At 42.0% G+C, this 21,042-nt stretch overlaps 1 protein-coding gene across 7 annotated transcripts in view; it reads right to left on the bottom strand.

The window, feature by feature from the left end:
- Positions 1-21,042, bottom strand: part of RNF38 (ring finger protein 38) — a 196,247-nt gene that overhangs the window by 77,469 nt on the left and 97,736 nt on the right. For 4 of the 7 annotated variants that reach the window (XR_012159143.1, XM_073345754.1, XM_073345751.1 and 1 more), the window contains exon 2: positions 15,461-15,531. Coding sequence is in view for 2 of the 7 variants with exons in the window: in XM_073345751.1 (XP_073201852.1) it covers positions 15,461-15,531 (71 nt within the window). In the remaining 5 variants the exon portion in view is untranslated. The other 3 variants (XM_073345756.1, XM_073345755.1, XM_073345757.1) reach the window with 3 other exon arrangements.

Here is a 21,042-nt window from a genome sequence, read left to right as displayed (position 1 = left end):
CGTTGAGTTGTGCGGAGGGAGGCGCACCAACAGCGGGTGCAGTGTGAGAGGAGGGGAGTGTTCAGCCTCCAACCCCACCCCAGAGCTGACAGGTCACGGTGGGGGGGGGGGGGGGCTGTTTCCCAGACCGGCTCCGTCCCTCCCCCCCTTCCCGCGGCCCGGAGAACTCCGCACAGGGCACAGGACCAGGGCGCTCGGTCCCCAGCTCCGTAATTCTAGCTACAAGCCATGGCCCGGGACACCCAGCAGCACCGCGCGGAGCGGCCCGAGACCCCCGGAGCAACGCCTCCAGCCTGGCCGCCGCGGGGAGGGCCAAGCCCGCCCGCTGAGGTACCCGGCCCGTGCACTAGGGTTCGCTCCGGGCCGGGCCCCGCGGCCGCGCCCTCCGCCGCCCATTGCCTCACACGCGGCCCGCGGCCCAGCCGGCAGCACGCACCGGAGGGGGCACGCCGAGCTCCGGGCGCGCTCTCCCGGGCGCGGGGCTCGCAGCAGAGCCATCCCCTCTCCCCCGCCAGCCGGGAGCCCGGTACCTGCGGCCGCTCAGCCGCCCGCCCCACGGCTACCGCCAACGCGCCGCCGCCGCCTCCTCGCGTATGGTCCGGGTCGCCGCCGCCGCCTGGACCGGGCCTGCTCTGCCTGCCCCCGCCGCGCAATCGCTTCCGGGAGCGTCACCCCGTCTCCTTCCTGCCATCGCAGGGGCGCTCCCACCCCGCCGCCCCTCCAGCAACGGCGGCGCGTCACCCACCTGGCTGCCCCGCCCGCCAATCAGGGCGCGGGGAGGGGCCGCCAGGGCCCCGCCCCCTTCCTCACAAGCGCCGCGGAGCGCCCTTTGTTTTCGCTCGAGGCGTGCGATGTGGGGGGCCGCAGCGTCGTGCGAACACCGATGGCGTCAACGCGTTCCCCAGCAGCACGCTGACGGAGGGGGGGCGGGTGCACGCGCCAACAGCAACAAGGCGCCCTGGGCCTGCGCGTGAGGGCGAACCGCGACCAGGCTGGTGTCCGTTAGACGGCTGCCCTGCCGCTTTAAGAGAAGGGGCGGAGCCTGAGTGACACGCCATTGCTCCGCCCCTCTGAGTTTGTTTGCCCCCGGCCGCCCACGGGACCCTTAGCCCAGCGCAGGGCGGGGGGAAAAGGAGTCACACTCTATGGGCCCAGGACCCCATGCCCTGCCCCTCCCCCAGGGGGTCCTGACCCAACCCCGCTCTCTGCCCCTCCCCCAGGGGGTCCTGACCCAACCCCGCTCTCTGCCCCTCCCCCAGGACTCACACCTAGGCTCCTCCCATCCCCCCTAGGGAATTGGGGCCGGTGCCGGGGCCAGGGGCAGCCTAGGGGTCACGCTTCCAGGTCTCTCCACCCTCCAGGCCCAGGACTGTCCAAGTCATTCCTAGCAGGTCATACCAGACCCTGTCTGACATTCCTACACACAGATCTCTCCCCTGCCCAGAAGCAGCCGCACCACTGCCTGAAACGCCAGCACAGGCCCCACAGGTAAGGGGTGCTCGGCCCCACAGGCTGAGCCAGGGTCTCTGCCCCTTGCTGAGAGGATCACTGCCTGAGCCAGTCCTGGGTCTCTGCCCCTTGCTGAGAGGATCACTGCCTGAGCCAGTCCTGGGTCAACTACAGCAACCGCTTCCCTAGGACTGAGCCTGTAAGGACTTGCCTCAAAATTAAAAGACATTCCCAACCACTGACAACACACAACTTTTGAAAATATGCTGCTTGACTTTCAGAGCCCTGGCCAGAGCCCCAAATGCCCATTAGCACTGTTGTTTAAATGAAAACACATTCAGCATGGAAATCATTGAGAAATAAACATAGAACTTAACATTTTTTTTTAAAATAACATTTAAAAGGGTGTTACCAAAGAGACCATGGTTCAGAGTAACAGCCGTGTTAGTCTGTATTCGCAAAAAGAAAAGGAGTACTTATGGCACCTTAGAGACTAACCAATTTATTTGAGCATAAACTTTCGTGAGCTACAGCTCACTTCATCGGATGCATACTGTGGAAAGTTTAGAAGATCTTATTATATACACACAAAGCATGAAAAAATACCTGCTCCCACCCCACTCTCCTGCTGGTAATAGCTTATCTAAAGTGATCACTCTCCTTACAATGTGTATGATAATCAAGTTGGGCCATTTCCAGCACAAATCCAGGTTTTCTCACCACCCCCCCCACACACACACAAACTCACTCTCCATGGTTTTGTCAAATTACAGCATTCAATGCAGGTAGACAACTGGTACAGAAGAGTGTATACCAGGCTTCCTCAGAAAAAAAAAAAAAGTATTTTAATCTGCACTGACAAAAAGTTACTCTTCGGTTACTGCACTTTTACAGAAAGGAATGTCAACTTCCTATATTCAACTTGATTCAAAAATTAATATCCAGAGTTTATTAGGAATCTCTCATACAAGGCACAAAAGTAGCAACTCTCTTTCAAGAGACAAAAGAATGAGACCTTGGGTTTGAGCTGATTTCAGATACCTTTTTCAAAAAAGGAAAAAGTCTTAAATCTGCATGACGATGAAGGAAAGTCTACTAGATGCAATTCCTACCCATCAAGAACAGTAAACACAGAGAACATTCTCTCTTTTACAAGCTGCTTCAGTGCACTGTACTGGTGCAATAGCATATGCAGGTGCAGAAGATCACTGTGGAGTGGGCAGTCACGATTCACAGAAGACAACGACAGTAGGGACAGAGTAGAGGCACAGAATGTACTCATGGGTAACCAACTGGTCTTCCTAGCAAAACCCAGGGTTAGCCAGAAATAGGCAATACAACAACAAAACACTTAACATACTCCCCCCTCCCCCCATTCAGAGTGAATAAAGTAAAGAATGGGGAGGAAGGTTGGAGTGTCCTTTTTGAAAGTGGGACAACCATTTAACATTTTGGTGCTTTGACCAAAACCTATTGTCAAGCACAGAGAGGAAATAATATATCCAAAACGAGCTGTCTGAGTTCAGGAAATAGACTAGATTACTCTGGCTTTCCATAAGGTAGAAAGTGTGCAAATGTAACAGAGGAAGAAAATCATGATACCCTACACACATACTAGACATTTACATCAATCCAGATTTTTTTTTCTAAACGTTTTCTAGAAGTGGATCCGACATCCTCCACCTGTATTTGGGAGCCAAAAGATTCAGCAAATTAAAGCTTTTTCCTTGGTATCGCATCTTTTTATCTCTTCTGTTTTATGCTGAATAATATATTTTCTGCTAAATGTCCAACATCCATGATATGTTACAGAAGATCAGTTCCTCCCCAATCCTCCAAAAATGAAAAAAATAGCCTGGATGCTGTGGAAAACGGATATTTGTTGTGTTGAATCAGGCCCAATGAGTGTGACCTCCCTTGTTCTAGCAACCTAATTTCAGCAATGATTAATAATGCAAGACCATTAGTTACCCAGATCTCTTGCTCTGCATGAGATTGACTTACCTCAGACATACCTGTTGCATCTGAAGAAGTGGTATTTTACCCACAAAAGCTTATGCCCAAATAAATCTGTTAGTCTTTAAGGTGCCACCGGACTCCTCATTTTTTTTTTTTTTTTACACCTCAGAAAAGTAGACCTGCTCTGTTCGGAAAATCGAGGTCATGATCTAACGTCCACTGAAGTCACCAGAAGGATTTCTATTACGGAGTTGGCATCCCGCAGCAAACCTACCACAGTAAAGAATCCTAAACTCATTTGTGTCTGTAGAGTAACAGTTACTTCACTAGACTTGAGCAATGCACCAGTCTAGCTATTCTCAGATACTAAAGCCAAAAGGGACCATTGTGACCATCTGGTCTGACTGCCTGTATAGTACAGGCCAGAGAACTTCCCCAAAAAAATTTCTAGAGCAGATCTTTTAGAAAAACATACAATCTTGGGTTTAATAATTGTCAGTGATGGAGAATCTAGGAACTAGGAATGATTTGGTGGAAAAAACTTCAGTTAGAGCAAAAGTCCATACGTATATACAAAATACTTGTTCATTCACTTCCACTGTATTATGGGGGGAAAAAAAATCTCTGAAGTAATGACAATCTACTGTCTAAATTTGAAGGATTATAGCATTACAATATTTGGTTAAGGCATTGATAGCCAAAGCCATTATAATTCCCAACATCTGTGGTGCAGTGGAAAGGGTTCTTTTCAAGTAGTCTCAGTGAAGGTCTGACTCCAGACTTCTCTAACTGGTACCCATACCATTTTTAAAAATTAACAAGCACAGAAAGTAACTGTGTGGGAGAGAGAGCAAATGTATTGGATGGATTCCTGTTCTCTGGCCATTTTCTGGGGATAGTTAAAAATAATTTCACAGCAAAAAGCTATTTTCTTGCTCCTGTCTGATTTACAGATTCCCCCATTCCACTGTTCTATTAGGCAGAGCCATTCAAATTATTTACCTCTACTCTTACACTGACGGAAGAGGTAGCTGTGAAAAAATGGCTGACATACATGTCCCCCCAGTTGATCTAAGGAAGTGTCATTTTGGAAAGAAACCAACAAAATGTTTGAGATCATTACTTCTTTGAAGCCTTCCTAAAGTCTACTCTTCATGTCAGCCAGATAAAGGCTGACCACTGTGCATCAAGAGAGCATCACTGCTTGCTCTGTGGCATTTTCCCAAGTCACTGCCAAGATGCCGGATGGTGACCTCTGGTTAGACGACTCCTCTCTTGAATATCGGGGTAGTGCAAAGTAACTAGTGCTGATAGCAGCCACTGACGAGCAACACTAGGGCTTTAAAACCAGCCTACTGCCACAGTGATTGTGCTTTTTTCAAGCCTGCCTTTGCAATCACTCTCCCCAGCTGAATGCTGCTGGACTTCATACTTTACTCCTCTGCATTCCCAACACTCTATAGCAGCCTGGCAGCTGGCCAGGCAGCCTTCTTTCTCAACTCCTTTCTGGTGACTGGAGATGGAGAACCTTGCAGGGAGCTCTCTGCAATACCTGCCTCTCCTGGCAGCTGCTAATGAGCATCTACTACCATCTGCCAGTCTCAATGGGAACTAGTGGTACCTACGCTAGACAAGGAGAAAGGGGGCTGTACTACGCAGTGGACACCAGGAAAGGCAAAGCACTGACCTGACATTGCAGAGAAACTGCTTATTCCCTCCAAGTATGGTTGTGACAATTTAATGGTGTTCCCCACCTCTCCTTACTGTGTTTATTGGGGTTTTTCATTTTTTGAACTTCTATAGTACTCTGACATTTACAAACCACAGCAATCTTGCATATTGGCCTCCTCCCCGACTGACCGTCCTGAGTGGGAAAAGGAGGCGAGTGAGGGAAAAGAGGGAGCTAAGGTGTAAACATTAAAATTCTTGTTTCTCCTTCCCATGTATCTGTGGGACTTTTTGGGGAGGGGAGAATAAAGTACCAGAGACCATTCCTAAAACAACAAAATTAAAGCCCCGATTTAAATCAAATCTCAAAATGCTGCCTGAAGAAAGAAGGGGAGCTACATAAGATAACTGGCATTGTCTTATAAAAAGGTAACTTCTACTGACTCAACTAGTGGGATTTTGAACTGAATCAATAGACACCTGATTGTATCCAAAGCGCAACATCTCACTGTGCTGACTGAATGGAGAGTGACATGAAACTAAGTTGGTCTAGACTGCCAAGTTTCCACAGCAGCACATTCTTTTCTTGTTCCCCTTTCTCACAGTGCAGTATTCCACATGATGGTTTGTTGAGACATCCCCTCCAGTCCATTGGCATGACATCATTTTGATTCACAGTATGGTCACTACCAGGTCAAGCCACTGTATGAAGAACACAGCAGCAACGAGCTATGAGAACTGGGAGCATTTAAGCATCAGAGGAGTAGCCATGTTAGTCTGTATCCACAAAAACAAGGAGTCTGGTGGCACCTTAAAGACTAACAGATTTATTTGGGCATAAGCTTTCGTGGGTAAAAAACCCACTTCTTCATATGCATGGGAGCATTTAAGTCAGCGTTCCCTAAACTGTGGGGCCTGAAGGACTAGCTGGGAGGATGCAGATGATGTATAAATTAAGATTGAGGGATGAGAATGGTTATGTTTTCTTGAAAGATGGCTTAGCTTTCAAAAGTTTGGGAAATATTGACTTAACAGATCGCTTTTGCTATGCTCCCATTCAGAAAGCATTGTACAACAATACAAAGATGTTTATTTCTATCAATAAACCAAGACATACACGTCCTGCCTCTCACACAGAATACACAGCAAACGTTGAATGTGCTTCAGTCGAATGTAAAAAAACCCTGTAATTTTCACTAGCTATATACAATATTTCCTAATCCTCCCACTCCCGGGGAACATTACTAAACAGTATTTTAAAAAATTTCTTCATCTTTCAAAGCACAGGCAATGAAACCTGCCTCTGACACAGGTAAGTCATTTAATTTAGAAAGATGTACAAAACAGTCTTTTCATTTACAGACCCAAGTCATTTTATGGGACAGTAATAGTTCAGCTCTACACTGTACTGAAATGTCAGAACACTTAATAAGTCAAGTGAAGACATAAGGTGCCAGAAGCTACTGTGATAGACAATCTCATTTTCCCAGTCTGCCATCATTTCTTTTAAGACACTCAAATGTTTTTTCTTCCCTCAAGGTTTCTTTTCACATCGGTAAATGTTACTCTTCGATTGCCACATTCTTACACATGCAGTTCCAAGAAAAATCAGTATAGATGTAGTAGAGGGGAAAATATCCTGGTAGTTAGTAGGAGCTAAACTATTTTACAGGTTTTTCTATATCATTCTTGGTCTGTTCTTCCTCAAATCCATTTAAAAAAAATTTTAAAGAAAAGTCCTGCATACTACATGCATCCACTGATCTGGGGTGCTCAAAATCCACAGGACTGGGCCATAGAACTGGGGCTCAAACAGCATTGTCAGTTATTTCCCCACTTTATTTCAGTAAAAACTCTTTATATGTCAACTGAAGTGAGCTTCAGAAACTAATTAGTAAACTAAAAATCACTCTCAAACAGCTATATCTATGCAACACTGCGTATCTCCATCTTCCAGAGAGTCTGGCACAACAACTAACTCCCTCCATGTCTTTTATGAGAAATAAATATAGAGAGAGTTACGGTTGGGTGAAACTAACAGAATTTCCTGACTTTTGGATACACACACACACAGAATGCTATTTCAATCACCCAAAAGTCAGGAAATTCTGTTAAAGTTTCACCCAAACGTAACTCTTCCTCATAATGCATATCATCCTAGGGATTGGTTTTATTAAAAAAGGAACTCAAAATGAAACAACTCAAAATACAACCCAAGCCTTTTCTCTATTCTTGGCTCCTCTCAGCTCACAACCTAGGTCTTCTCTTTCTCTTGAACGACTCCCATCTCCCTTATATTCAGACAGGGTGAGGAGCACTTGTAACAGTGGGTCAATGAAACATAGAATATTTTCTAGCAGGATCATCACCTGGTGACAAAGAAGGATTCTCAGGCAAACACTGCCAGGCAGCAAGACCATTATGTTCCCATTTGTTGAGGGTTCAAAGTTAGCATCCAGCAACTGATACAACCACCAACCCAGGTCACAGATAAGAGGTGAACATTAAAACTCCTCAGCTTTTACATCTGCATGCAACCAGTAAAAACAAAAAACCCCTGGAGGATATCCAAAATTAAAATGACAACAGTAGTCAATAGTTCACTACAGCATGCAAGAGGGTCAAATCAATAAATGAAGAGCAGAGTACTATCTGCCAGACCTGCATAGGAAATGGAAAAGGGAAAAGGAAACCCAACAAGAATATAGAGTCAATTAAGACTTGCAGGAAAAAGATAAGAGGAGCAAAAAACAAGACGATGAATTAAGTAGAACAGAAAGAGCTTTTACAGTGATAATTCGGGGGAAGGGGAATACTAGACAGAAAATAAAAATACTTAGAATTTATATATTGCTTTTCATCAGTAGATCACAGTGCACCTCACAGAAAGTGGGTGTCATTATTCCTATTTTACAGATAAGTAAGTAGGTCCATTAATAAATTAGGATTCTGAAATGGATTCTTGAACTACTTTTTAAAGCCTGAGCTATGAACAGCTCTGTTAGCTTAACCCCTAGCCTTGCTCCACCACGGTAGAATATGGAGGATATTCTTGATTAGACGCTTTAGAGCTTTTTCTGGTGAAATCTTCATTTCCACACTTTTTTAAAATGCACAACGAGGAAGAAGATATGGCCCCCAGAAAACTCTCTCTTCTGAGCATCTCAGTACCACAAGATAGACAAACTGAAGCAAGTGCAGGGAAGAGCAACAACAGTTATTTAAGGTCTGGAAAACTCAGTCCAAGATGGATTGAAAGATTAGGTATCATTTGGGAGACATAATATCTTAGACATTTGAAAGATGTAGGCACCAAGGAGGGAGAGAAATTGATTAGGTGGTATGAGAGGGTATAAAAAGCAGGATTTCATTCTGTTCTCAAGGAAGGGAAAATGTGTGACTAACGGGACACAAGGATAGTCCCTTCCAATAGTAAGATGTATATAACTATAGGAAAGGTTTCCAAAAAAGTTTCAGAAGCACCACTCGGGAGGATACTTTAAAACTATACAAGATAAAGCACTAGGAAATATTAACATGCACAAAACTACATTAATACAACATTAAAATTGGATCGTCAAAGCCACATATGTAAGGAAAGGCAAAAGTTAAGGTTCCACTGCTAATCTGACTGTAGCACTTTCTGCATTTTTCATGGTATGTATTTTACAACAAAACAGTAATATATTAACGTAAACATTTAACTGGCAAAAAGAACTGAAACTACTGCATATGTTCAAAACAGATGAATTACTACTTATGACATCTTAAGTTTTATACTGTCCATCTACACATTTTGGGGACTTAATACTGTAGTAATGTTTTCCAGCAGCATTGTTATTCAGATCTTTGTTTCTTAAAAAAAGAAAAATATGAACAGCTCTTACCTAACATTAGCATTTAAATACTCTCAATTAAGGGTCAGATCTGAGGAGGGAGCAGAGCTACACTACTGACAATCCCAAAGTGGTTGGATGTTTCTAACAAAATGAATAGGAAAGAGACACACACAAGGTGGGTGACAGAACGCTGTGTAAGCTTGAAAGCCTGTCTCTTCCACCAATAGAAGCTCATCCAATAAAAGAAATTACCTCACCCGCCTTGTCTCGTGGATCCTGCGACCAAACACAGCTACAACTACACTGCCAATAACATGAAATAGTAAATGCTAACATTTAAATTGCCCTCCCTGGACTTGAGTTAACATGTCATTGAGAAGAATGGAGATGACCTTCAACTCCTCAGCAAGGAAGACTTACTATCCTCGTCACCAAGTTTCAGGAAGATTCTGGGGAGCATGGACACAGAGAGCCTGAAAGGGTTGGTGCCATGTCTCTTGCTCCTGCTTGGTCCCTTGCTGACCAACTGACATCAGAGGGGTCATGCCACAAAAATGGCAATACAGTGGTGCAAGGTTGCAGTAATTTTTGTGCAGTTTTTCTCTGTGCTGTGTATGCCCCCTAAAGGAAGGGTTGAGGGATGGGAGAAAGTCCTAGAGAAGTACTAGACAGAGAGAAAACCTCATGGGCAACATGTCTCTACTAATGCTTCAGGGAGAACAGAAGTCCCAGAGCAGGTGTGAAGGCAGCTGCCGGGCCTAGTACACAGACTGCCCTACATTTTCTGGATTCTCCAGGAGTGTGCATGCCCTGCCTTTTATGGATTCTCCAGGGGAAGGCGGGGTGGAAAGAGGGTGTGTGTCTGTCGGAAAGCAAACTTATCCAAACACTTCTTTTCCTCCCACCAACAAATATAGGGAAAATGCTGGAGGCTGCTTTCCAGATTTCTTCAGTGGGATTTTCATATGCATGCATGTGATCTGTCCCTTATTTAGGGCCTGGTTCTGCAGACCGTAATGCAGGCAGACCCACTAGGTCAGCATGTCTCAAATGCGGCCACCAGGGGCTTTTCTTGGGGCCACAGCCTTCTGGGTAGTTACTGGTGTGTGTGTGGGGGAGGGGGCAAAGCAGTGGCCCCTCTGGAGACACAAAACCTGGAGGAGCAGGCAGCCAGTGAGTTCCCCACCTTCCCAGGGGCAGTGGGGTCAGGCTTCAGCCTGGGGTGGCAGGCTCCAGCCATGGGGCTTTGGGCTCCATTCCCCAAGCTCACCACCCCTCCCACTGCCCCTGGCTCCCGCTGCCTCCATACCCACCTCCCCATCCAGAGCTCAATTTGTCCCCGTAATTGCCAGGGCTGAGTAAGTCTGCTGTGAAAAACGACATTTGTGTGTTTGTTAATATCACTTTTCACAGCAGACTTAGTAGCTAGCAAATCTTCAATTAAAAAAAAAAAAGCAACTTAAAAGAAACAATAAGAAAAAAAGACAAGAACATGCAAATTGTGTTTCTATTCTGTTTAGGTCCAGTAAAGAAAAGCAAAAACTGTACATTGTTTTTATTATTGAGTCTGCAAAAAAAACCAAACCTACATAAATAAATTACAATGATTTGGAGATGTATATGTACATATTTATTTGTTTTTCCTAAAGTTAATTAACTATTTTATAAAAATTGTCAGAGCGGCCACCAGCAAGAGTTGGTGGCCGCACTCTGAGGCCACCAAAAATTTTATTGTGAGAACCCCTGCATTAGATTACTCTCACAGTTTTTTTTTTTCCCCACTATTCCTGGTTAGTCTGTTTGTTTTTATTTGGGTGGGGAGTGGGGGACTGATAAAAGGGTCAGGTCTCTTAGGAGATTTCCCAGAAGTAGAGTTTGTACATTACAAGTTGTAGGTTTGGAGGATGATTTGTTTACAAGTAAGAATAGTAAGGAATTAAACATGTATGTAATAAACAAACAATCATTGCCCAATACCTAAATATTTCCACATCATTACACAAATTAAACCTCTCTCAACTTGCCAGGCCCCAGTGGATTTCTGAAGACTGGATGCTACATTGTCTAAGTAAACACAAGCTGCATTTTATGATACGCTTCATGCTGTAAAGCACAAACCCTTGCAAAGACAAGGAAAAAAACAGGTAACCTCAAGTCAGGTTGGTCCTGTTCTTTCACTAATATAAGCTGTCTAATAGGGAGACCACACACTTCATCTTACCTTGGGGTGCATCCTTTTGAATAAAGGGCAAGAAGAAAAAAAACCAAATAGCTTTCATAGCCATAAACAAGTTGAATATGGTTGAAAATGCACTGTGAAGAACATTTTTCTTGTGTTCAAGGGGAAATCACTGTTTGGTTTTAAAACAAAACCAGCAGCGTTTTAGTAATAAAGGGACCTTTTTGAAATATTTTCCCCTACATGAACCGATTGAAGAACAGCTTAGACTACAGAATTCTGTTTCTTTAGTAACAACACTTCCAGTCTTAGTCCAAAATCACACCAATCATTCTTAAATGAACAGCACATTAACGGTTTAAATATGAATGACTAGTCATTCTAAGAATCAAAGACATTACTAACATGAAAAAATGGGCCTTTGATTTATACATTACACTTCAACTCCCCCAACCACCCCCAAAACAGCAATTATTTTAAGACTTGTCTCCATAATAGTCATTTTAAAACTGCATATAAAAAGGAAATTATAGTATATCACAGATTCAAGTAAAGATTTTATCGGAAGTGGCAAAAATGCTTCTTTCTGAACCTGTAAAGTTAAACAGATTCTTAATATTACCAATAACACTCTAGCCAATTATTCATTTTTTAATGCAGTGAGGCCACACTTGAAAAATTCTAGTCTTTGGTTTCCTGCTGATCTGACTGAACATGTATTCAAGATTCCTATGTAGCCAAGTCAACAAAAATCAAATAATTGGATTGGAAGCCTGGGAATAGTTTTCATTAAATTTGCAACATTCATTTAAATGTGTGTTGCACAGAACATTTCCTATATCACCTGCTTTCCAAGAAATGTATACCAGGATTTGTGGAGAAGCTACTGCAAAAATACACATACAAAACTGGCAGTCAGTTGCTATACCTTAAGTTTCTCATATAGTGCACTGACTGGTGATGTGATCACACACAAGACTGGGCAGTGTAGGACTTTACTGAGACTTCTGTGCATTAGTTAGCAGAAGTTGAAGATGTGGACGGCTATCCTTTTTTATATATTATTTAAAAAAAAAACAAAAAACCCTACTTTCTGTATCCAGTCTACTATGAGTCGTATTTCTGCTTGTAAATTAAGGCTAGATCCTGCATTCCTTATTCAAGAGATATTCCCATCACTATTAACTGGAGTTCCCCCATCGAATGATGGTGCAATCAGACCTCTTATTTTCAAACTGATTCACATCGGCTCTGGATCAGAATTTAACACATTAAAAAAATCCCCCCAAACCAAAAATCCCTGAGTTGTCACATGCATTTGTGCTAGAGGATGTATTAAATAAAAAGGATAAATTAATAATGTAACCAACTTTAAAAAAAAAAAAAAAGCACCACATATAGGGGTTATGTCCATAAAAAAATTCTGTGAATGATTCTAACAAAGGAAAGATGTAAATTTAACACATACTCCTCAATGCCATTAACTGAGAACCAGTGCTTTCTCTTCATCCTCCCTGTAAAAATAAAAAGGTGGATGCAGTACGCATTGGCACAGATGTGCATTGTCAAGGGTGTTCACAATTTTCCTGAACAAGCAGCCATTTTACTACATGATTACCAGTCTCTAAACACAAAGTGCATGGCAGATGGTTCCACGTGAGCGCTTAGAAATGGGAGAAACCATCAAAGACACCACTGCATAAGACTGTCATTTGGAGGAAAAGATTTCTCCTCGGTGCTTCCAAAATGGCACTCTTCATCATGCTCTTTGGAACAGATCTACTCCACTCAACTTTTACAGGTATGCATAGGAGCAATACACAGAGGAGGGATGGTTTCCCACTTTCTTTCCCCCCCCCAGCCTCCCCCTTCTTACCCCACCCGACAAACAGAGCCAGGACATTTTTGTGTTTTCTCTGAATGCTGTGGAGGTGCCTCACATCCTGTGACTTGGAAATGGTCATGAACCTTTCTGAGTCTAACAGGCTACCTTTCCCGGCTGCAATTTAAAGAGCTGCGAAGCACCTTCAAAGCAAAACACCTAACTGCATTTAAAACAACTGTTGAACATTTTTAACTACTCTGTGTGTTTTCATCCTTTAGTTTGGTCTCCATTTCCTTGTTACAGATTAGTTTACCTCCCATGAGGCGGTCACTCCTGGGGGACTCACTTTCAGCAGCAGAAGGGACGAAGCAATGTAAAGAAAGCGTTCTGTACCTTAGCCACTAGACATTGGTACACAGGAAGGGAACTTTATTACCACTGTCTGTTCCCCATCCACAGACCCTCTTGGTGCCAAGATTCACCAGAAGTAAGAGTGAGCTATGAGACTAAAGGAGATGAGAGGATCGATTAGATTTAAAACAACCACTGTTAAGTTGTCTGCCCACAGAAACAGCACCAGTAGACCCACTGGCGAGTACTGGCTGCATATCAGACACTGAAAGACATCTCCAACTCCAGTAGTGCCCCTTTCCCCCTCCTCATATGAATCCTCTATGTACCACTTTTGTCATTCCATCATTATAAATGCCCTCCAGCCCTGTGAGTTCCTCTTGGTCCAAAGAGGACATTAAAGATTCCATACAGAACAAATAAATGTACCAGCTGCAGAAGGCTAAGCTGGAATGCTCTATATGCTTCCTTCTCCTACTCCCATTGAGAACAGATAGACCAGCAGCAGCATGAAGGATAGAACCATCTATAACAAAGGGGAGGAGACAAGATATCAACAGAATGTAAAGCTGTTAGAATAAAATGTCTCTTTTTTAGTTTTAAAGGGAGCTCACAAACTTTGAAAATGAAGTCAGGGAAAATAACCACGCTAACTTGACTTTAATGCAGGACTGCAGAACCAAACGGAATCAAAACGGGGAGATTTGATAGCTGCTTTCAACTACCTGAGAGGTAGTTCCAGAGAGGATGGTTCTAGACTATTCTCAGTGGTGGAAGAGGACAGGACAAGGAGTAATGGTCTCAAGTTGCAGTGGGGGAGGTTCAGGTTGGATATTAGGAAAAACTTTTTCACTAGGAGGGTGGTGAAACACTGGAATGCGTTGCCTAGGGAGGTGGTGAAATCTCCTTCCTTAGACGTTTTTAAGGTCAGGCTTGACAAAGCCCTGGCTGGGATGATTTAATTGGGTATGGGTCCTGCTTTTGAGCAGGGGGTTGGACTAGATGACCTCCTGAGGTCCCTTCCAACCCTGATATTCTATGATTCTTTAGAAAATCCTGGCATATTCTGCTCAGCACTTTTGTCCAATATTTGCATAATTCTGAAGAGGCTTACCTGTACCACACCTCTAAAGATTGGCCCAAGTACTCAGGCACTCAGATGATACAGAAGGACATGTAACTAGCAAGACAGACAGGACTTTGTATGCAAGTGCCCTTGCTAGGAAGGCTATCAGTCTACATTTGTACATAATAGCACCACATTAGCTAATATCCTTTAAACTGTGCAGCTGAGCAAACAGGCCTATCTAGATTTGGGATGTTCCTACCAAATTCTGTATTTAATTAAATTCTGAATTTAGTATACATCTCCCATCCCACTCCTATCCAGACAGGAGCTTATATACAGTATTTACAAGTATGACAAAGTACCACTTACATGCACTATGTAGTGGCCCATAGTTCATTTACTTTGAAAGGGACATTAAAATTTTTAAGGAACCCGCCTGCCCCCCCATCTGACTTGAGAATGATCCAATCCAATCCAATTTTTGTATTTGTGTCATTTATATAACTAATCCAACCCCTCACAGAACATTTCTAACAAAAAATACCAGTGAACATCTTTATTAACTTAAAGCTAGTGCATCAACACTATCTCTTGCCAAAAGGTTAGGAAAACACTTGCACACTGCCAGGTAGGGATTGATATTTTGAAGCTGCAGTGTGAAAAAATAAATTCCTATCTCCAAAACACATGAGATAGGTTGAGAAAACCTACAGCACACATAGAATATTCTTTTCAGCATGCTAAGCCAGCTCAAACTTCACAAGTCACAAAATGACAGTAATAAGACATTATTGCTATATATAACAAAGCCAATAGGGGAATCACCACCCATTATTACCTGTGGGTGTCAGTGTGGTAAGCCAGAAAAATTGAGAACAATGAGGGAATGGAAGCAGAAAAAAATAGATTACAAGACTAGTGTCTCCTTAATCAACTAAAAGATCATATTGAGTGAAATATACATTTTTCTTAAAAGACCAGAGCTATTTCAGATTGTAACATGTATTTCATATAAAGTTAGCTTTTGGCTCTGGAAAACAACCATTAGTCTATAAAAGCAACGCAATCTGCAAAAGAATGACATGCACCTTCCCTAAAGGGGAAATTTACACAGATCTCACCTTGTCACTGTCATCATTACAAATGTGGTCTTGATGGATTGACTGGCACTGGAAGGAAGCACCCGTACTACCTACAAGAGAAAAGGGGAGGGGGGGGCGGGAAAAAAAATAATTAGAACTGGAAACCCAATCCCTAGGAATACTAAAAATAAATACAGACAAGTGTAGGAGCCAGAATTTTTTTCACACAGCAGAGAGATTTAGTTGCCAAACATCTATGTCAGACAGCTCTTGTATTTAATTCTGATGATGGGATAAGCAGCAGAGACATTTTTCACTATGTTCCAGAGATCTCTTCTCAAAGACTTTTTTAAACATTTAAACAGAACAAAATTAGTACTTGTTCATTAATCCAAAACAAACATATGCCATAAAGCAGCAAAATACACACAACAAACATAAGTCAAGAACAGCTACACACACTGTGTTACAGTAGTGTCCCCCCTCTACTAGGTTACCCAGTTATTAACAAATGGGTAGTTAACCCAGGGGAAGAAATAGAATACTTCCTTTTGCTAAGACAAAACTTAGAATAGCTAGGACCAAGAGGCAGAGAGAATCATCATTTTGTTGATAACATTCTTGTTCAGTAAAAAGAAAAGGAGTACTTGTGGCACCTTAGAGACTAACAAATTTATTAGAGCATTAGTCTCTAAGGTGCCACAAGTCCTCCTTTTCTTTTTATGGATACAGACTAACATGGCTGCTACTCTGATTCTTGTTCAGGTTGGAATTCCCACCCCCCAGCCAATAGCTTAGTGCAAGTCTTTCCTACCCATATTCTTGTATGTGGCAGGCTATGGTGCAGATCAACCCTGGCAAGGACTTAATAGTGCAAGACCACAAGACTTGTTTAGAAGAAGGATGGCAGCTACTGGAGTTCACCCTAATACGCATTTATGTGTGCAAAAAAAATCTTAAATCCTTTTACAGTGCAAGCTACGTTTTGTAAAGTCTTATTTATTTCATACATTTGTTTCCTCCCTGAAAAAGGCACAGTAATATCCCCACTAAAGCAATCTGGCTTAGCAAATTGAGAGAAGAGACTCTGCTGATGTTCCCTTTTTATTTTTTGGAGTTTAACAAAGCTAAATTAAAATATGCAACACAATGGCTAACATGCGAACCCAATTTTATTTTAAAAATTGCTCTAACTCACGAGCCCACAAGCACATATTCATTTTGCAAATACAAATGAAGGTTGTCAGTTACCTGCTTAGCAAACCAAGGGGTAACCACTTTCCCTTCCATTCTCTTCTATACCATCCCTAGAGGGACATCATTCTAGTATGCCTTACCCAGATATTTATTTATTTAAGGTAAAAGGATTTTATTCTATCAGAACATAACACATTACAGTGCCAAAATATTTTCTTTTTGATCGCTGACCTAGGATAAAAGTTTGGCAAAGTTTATTAGTCCCAAAATAATTTGTTCTGGTCCAGGTAAGTGTTTTATTTCTCATATAGGTCATGACATATCAGCCTTTATAATCCCATTCGGATTTCTGCCTTGACTTTTCCTCCTGTCATCTTCAATTCCAACATGATTTTAGCAGCAGTTTTCAGGAACTGCTGGTGTTGAGATACACAGGGTTTATACCATTGGAAAACTGGGACTCTCAGCTACATTGGGATGGCACAGATGATTGGGTTTTCACTTTTTAGCAGTTGCAGTCTGAAGAACTGCAGAGTCATGTTAGAAACAAAGTAGGCAAAAACCCAAGCTCGTAATCAGAATTATTAGAGGCCTGAAACTGTTATCAACTAACATGCAAATGAATACATGTATTGAGTCTGCATGTCATATAGCAATGGACAAAAATTGCTCTTCCCAACATGGAACAAGAAACATTATTAAAATACGGAAAAATCTCATCTGTAAGCTACTTTCTTTCTGCTTCCTGGGCAGAACTTCTGACCAGAACTTCTTTCAGCCCCTCTCCTCCCTCTTTTCCTGCTGTAGTTTTGAAGGACAGTGCACAGATTCCCACTTTGAAAGACTACTCCAAGCTATAAGCCATTTCACAACCATAGTGTTTAATAGAGCTTTGAAGTCCACACTCTGCTCCAGCCATAAGACGACCCCTCTGAAAGCTTGTAAGCCTGCTTAACAAATACAGGAAGGTAGCCAGAAGTGACTGCTACTGCAAGACCTCTCTAAACCTCTCTCCCCTTATCACGACTTTTTCAGAATAACCATCTTTTATTTTTGTGTGTTTCATTCTTCATTACAGTAACTATTTTACTTACTTTTGCTTAAGCATATACAGTATTTAATTGCATGCAAGAGAGTTTTCACATTGCATTCAGAAAAACAAGAAATTTCCATGAAGAGGAAAAAGCAGACTGAAGAAGAGTTAGTCCCCTCTCCCACTCCTTCACCCACACTCTTAAACAAAGCAGAGTATGTTCTTGTAGTTTATGCTGCTGTGCACCCAGAATATATAATGGTCTGTATTTTCCACAGCAATTGCTACTGCTATTATGCCACAGGAATTTTAATAACTTGGGGGTTTTTTAGGTTTCCTTTTCTACTGTTTTTACATATTCTTCTTTTCTTACGATCTAGCAAAGAGTATGGAAAAAGCAGTGTGGTATCATATAGCCACTACCCTAACAGTGGGTGAAAACAGTTGAGCCCCATCCAATAGTTGGCCTCTGGATGATGTTCATTGATGGAACACAGCCAATTTGCATCGTTTTAGGCTTGAATCACACCACTTTCAGACTATCCGACTTTACCACAGCTACTGGGAAACAGTTCATGTCATGGCTGCATTCAAATACTGGCCTGGGGATTTCCAAGTTTCATAAAATTTCCAGTTTTGCTGTCCAGAAGATTAAAGTTCCCCATGCTGGCTGAATTCAGTTAATCTCGACAAACGTCAAAGTATGTTTCCTCACCACCTAAAACACTTTTTTCTTATACCACCACAAAACCAAACCAACCCTAACATTCTTGCAAGAAACCAAACCACCTCCACAAGAAAATTCTGCTAACATGCCCATCTCACCTTATTTATAGAAATAAAGTAGCCTGTGTTCTGAAAAGTATTGTTAAACATTTGTCCAAAAATGTCAGAGGCGTATAATTTCTCTTTTCCACATTTGTGTTTTTATGTTCTCTTTTAAACTTGACATATTTCTTAAGTTAACACTGTCTATCAAAAGCTGTACAATAAACTTTAAATACACTCAGTAGAACAGCAGCAGGATTACTTTTAATGCCTTATGTACACAAATATCTGCTTTAAAGGGGCTGTAAAGCAGGCAAGCTCCAGGTCTGTACTCAGTTCTTAAGTCTAGAAGGCAATTTACTTAGCTTTCATTTTTATACTCAAGTAGGGCTGTCAACTAATTGCAGTCAAGTCACGCGATTAACTCAAAAAAATTAATTGCAATTAAAAAAATTAATTGAGATGAATCACACTTATAACAATAGAATTCCAAATGAAATTTATTAAATATTTTTGGATGTTTTTCTACATTTTCAATATTGATTTCTATTACAACACAGAATACAAAGTGCACAGTGCTCACTTAATATTTTTTATTACAAATATATGTACTGTAAAAATGATAAACCAAGGAAATAGTATTTTTCAATTTACCTCATACAAGTATTGAAGTGCTCTCTCTTTAACATGAAAGTGTAATGCAGAATTTACTGCATTTACAAATGCAGAATTTTTTTTTTGGTGACATAACTGCACTAAAAAACAAAGCAGTGTAAAACTTTAGAGTCTACAAGTCCACTAAGTCCGATTTCTTATTCTGCCAATAGCTAAGACCAACAAGTTTGTTTACATTGACGGGAGATACTGCTGCCTGCTTCTTATTTACAGTGTCACCTGAAAGTAAGAACAGGCATTCACATGGCACTTTTGTAGCTGGCGTTGCAAGGTATTTACGTGTCAGATATGCTAAACGTTCGTATGCCCCTTCATGCTTCAGCCACCATTCCAGAGGACATGCTTCCATGCTGCTGATGCTCATTAAAAAAATAATGCGTCAATTAAATTTGTGACTGTACTCCTTGGGGGAAGAACTGTATGTCTCTTGCACTGTTTTACCTGCATTCTGCATATATTTCATGTCATAGGAGTCTCGGATGATGACCCAGCACATGTTCATTTTAAGAACACTTTCACAGCAGATTTGACAAAACGCAAAGAAGGTGAGATTTCTAAAAATAGCCACAGCACTCAACCCAAGGTTTAAGAATCTGAAGTGCTGTCTAAAATCTGAGAGGAATGAGGTGGGGAGCATGCTTTTAGAAGTCTTAAAAGAGCAACACTCTGATGCAGAAACTATAGAACCTGAACCACCAAAAAAGAAAATCAAACTTCTGCTGGTGGCATCTGACTCAGATGATGAAAATGAACATGCATCAGTCTGCACTGCTTTGGATCGTTATCAAGCAGAACCCACCATCAACATGGAAGCATGTCCTCTGGAATGGTGGCTGAAGCATGAAAGGACATGTGAATCTTTAGTGCATCTGGCACATAAATATCTTGCAGCGCCAGCTACAACAGTGCCACAGGAATGCCTGTTCTCACTTTCAGGTGACACTGTAAACAAGAAATAGGCAACATTATCTCCTGCGTAACCTCTTATACCTCAGCAAATCCAGTTGCAGGATCAAGGCCTGAGTTTGTTGGTATGAAAATTTACTTTGCTAATGAATATTATTTTATTCAGGTGTCTTGAGCATCAGAGTGAGTTACAAAGATCTTACCTGAAAATACTGTTATCTCTTAATTTTCAAATAAAAAAAATTTAGCAAGGCCCGTTGAGCATTATACACACCCACCCCCTTGCAACAAGTTGGAATGTGCACATGGTCCAGGGAATATTTTCCTGCAAGACTGAAACACACATGTACACGTTCCAGGATGGGAGAACTGTTCACAGGTTGAATGGCAGTCAAGTTTTTAAATAATCCTGCAATTTTCTCTCCCAAAATTTACTAAAAAAAAAAAAGGGGGGGGGTGTCAAAAAAATCTGTTGGATCCTTGTTATTCTGCAAAAAGTGATAGTTCTACCATATCTAAATTATTTATTTCATACAGACTGAACAGCACATAAATTTAATAACCACTAAACCCAGATAAAAGGGTCAAAGCAGTACTTTTTTTTGGCTTGAGCTTACACAGTTGGCACCAGTTACCTTTTGGAGATGGGAGGGGAGGGGCAGTTGGGTCTCAGAATCCGAATTAAAAACGTGACCCAGCTGCAAGAGCCTATTTAAGGCTATTAGCAACTGTGCTCACAAGCAGGGTTTGAAGTGATCCTAAATTCACACTCCTTGTTGATAATATTCTGGCCTGTCTAGGTGATATGGATGAAATAAGAGTACAGCCTTACTTAAGAAGGCAAGAAATTCACCTCCACATATTGAACTGTCACATATATTCTGAACGTGACACATAAAATCAAGTAATGTTTGTTGTTTTTAGTGCATATTTACAGGGGAACTGGTCGCTCAGGGAACTGACAATGGCATAAAGAGCCTTCCAGCTTTAGGCTCATAGTGAGAGCCCTACCAAATTTACGGTCCATTTCACAGTCATAGAA

This window comes from Lepidochelys kempii, chromosome 5 (genome assembly GCF_965140265.1).
Source record: "Lepidochelys kempii isolate rLepKem1 chromosome 5, rLepKem1.hap2, whole genome shotgun sequence".
Lineage (NCBI taxonomy): Eukaryota > Metazoa > Chordata > Testudines > Cheloniidae > Lepidochelys > Lepidochelys kempii.
This window is presented reverse-complemented; position numbering and strand designations above follow the sequence as displayed.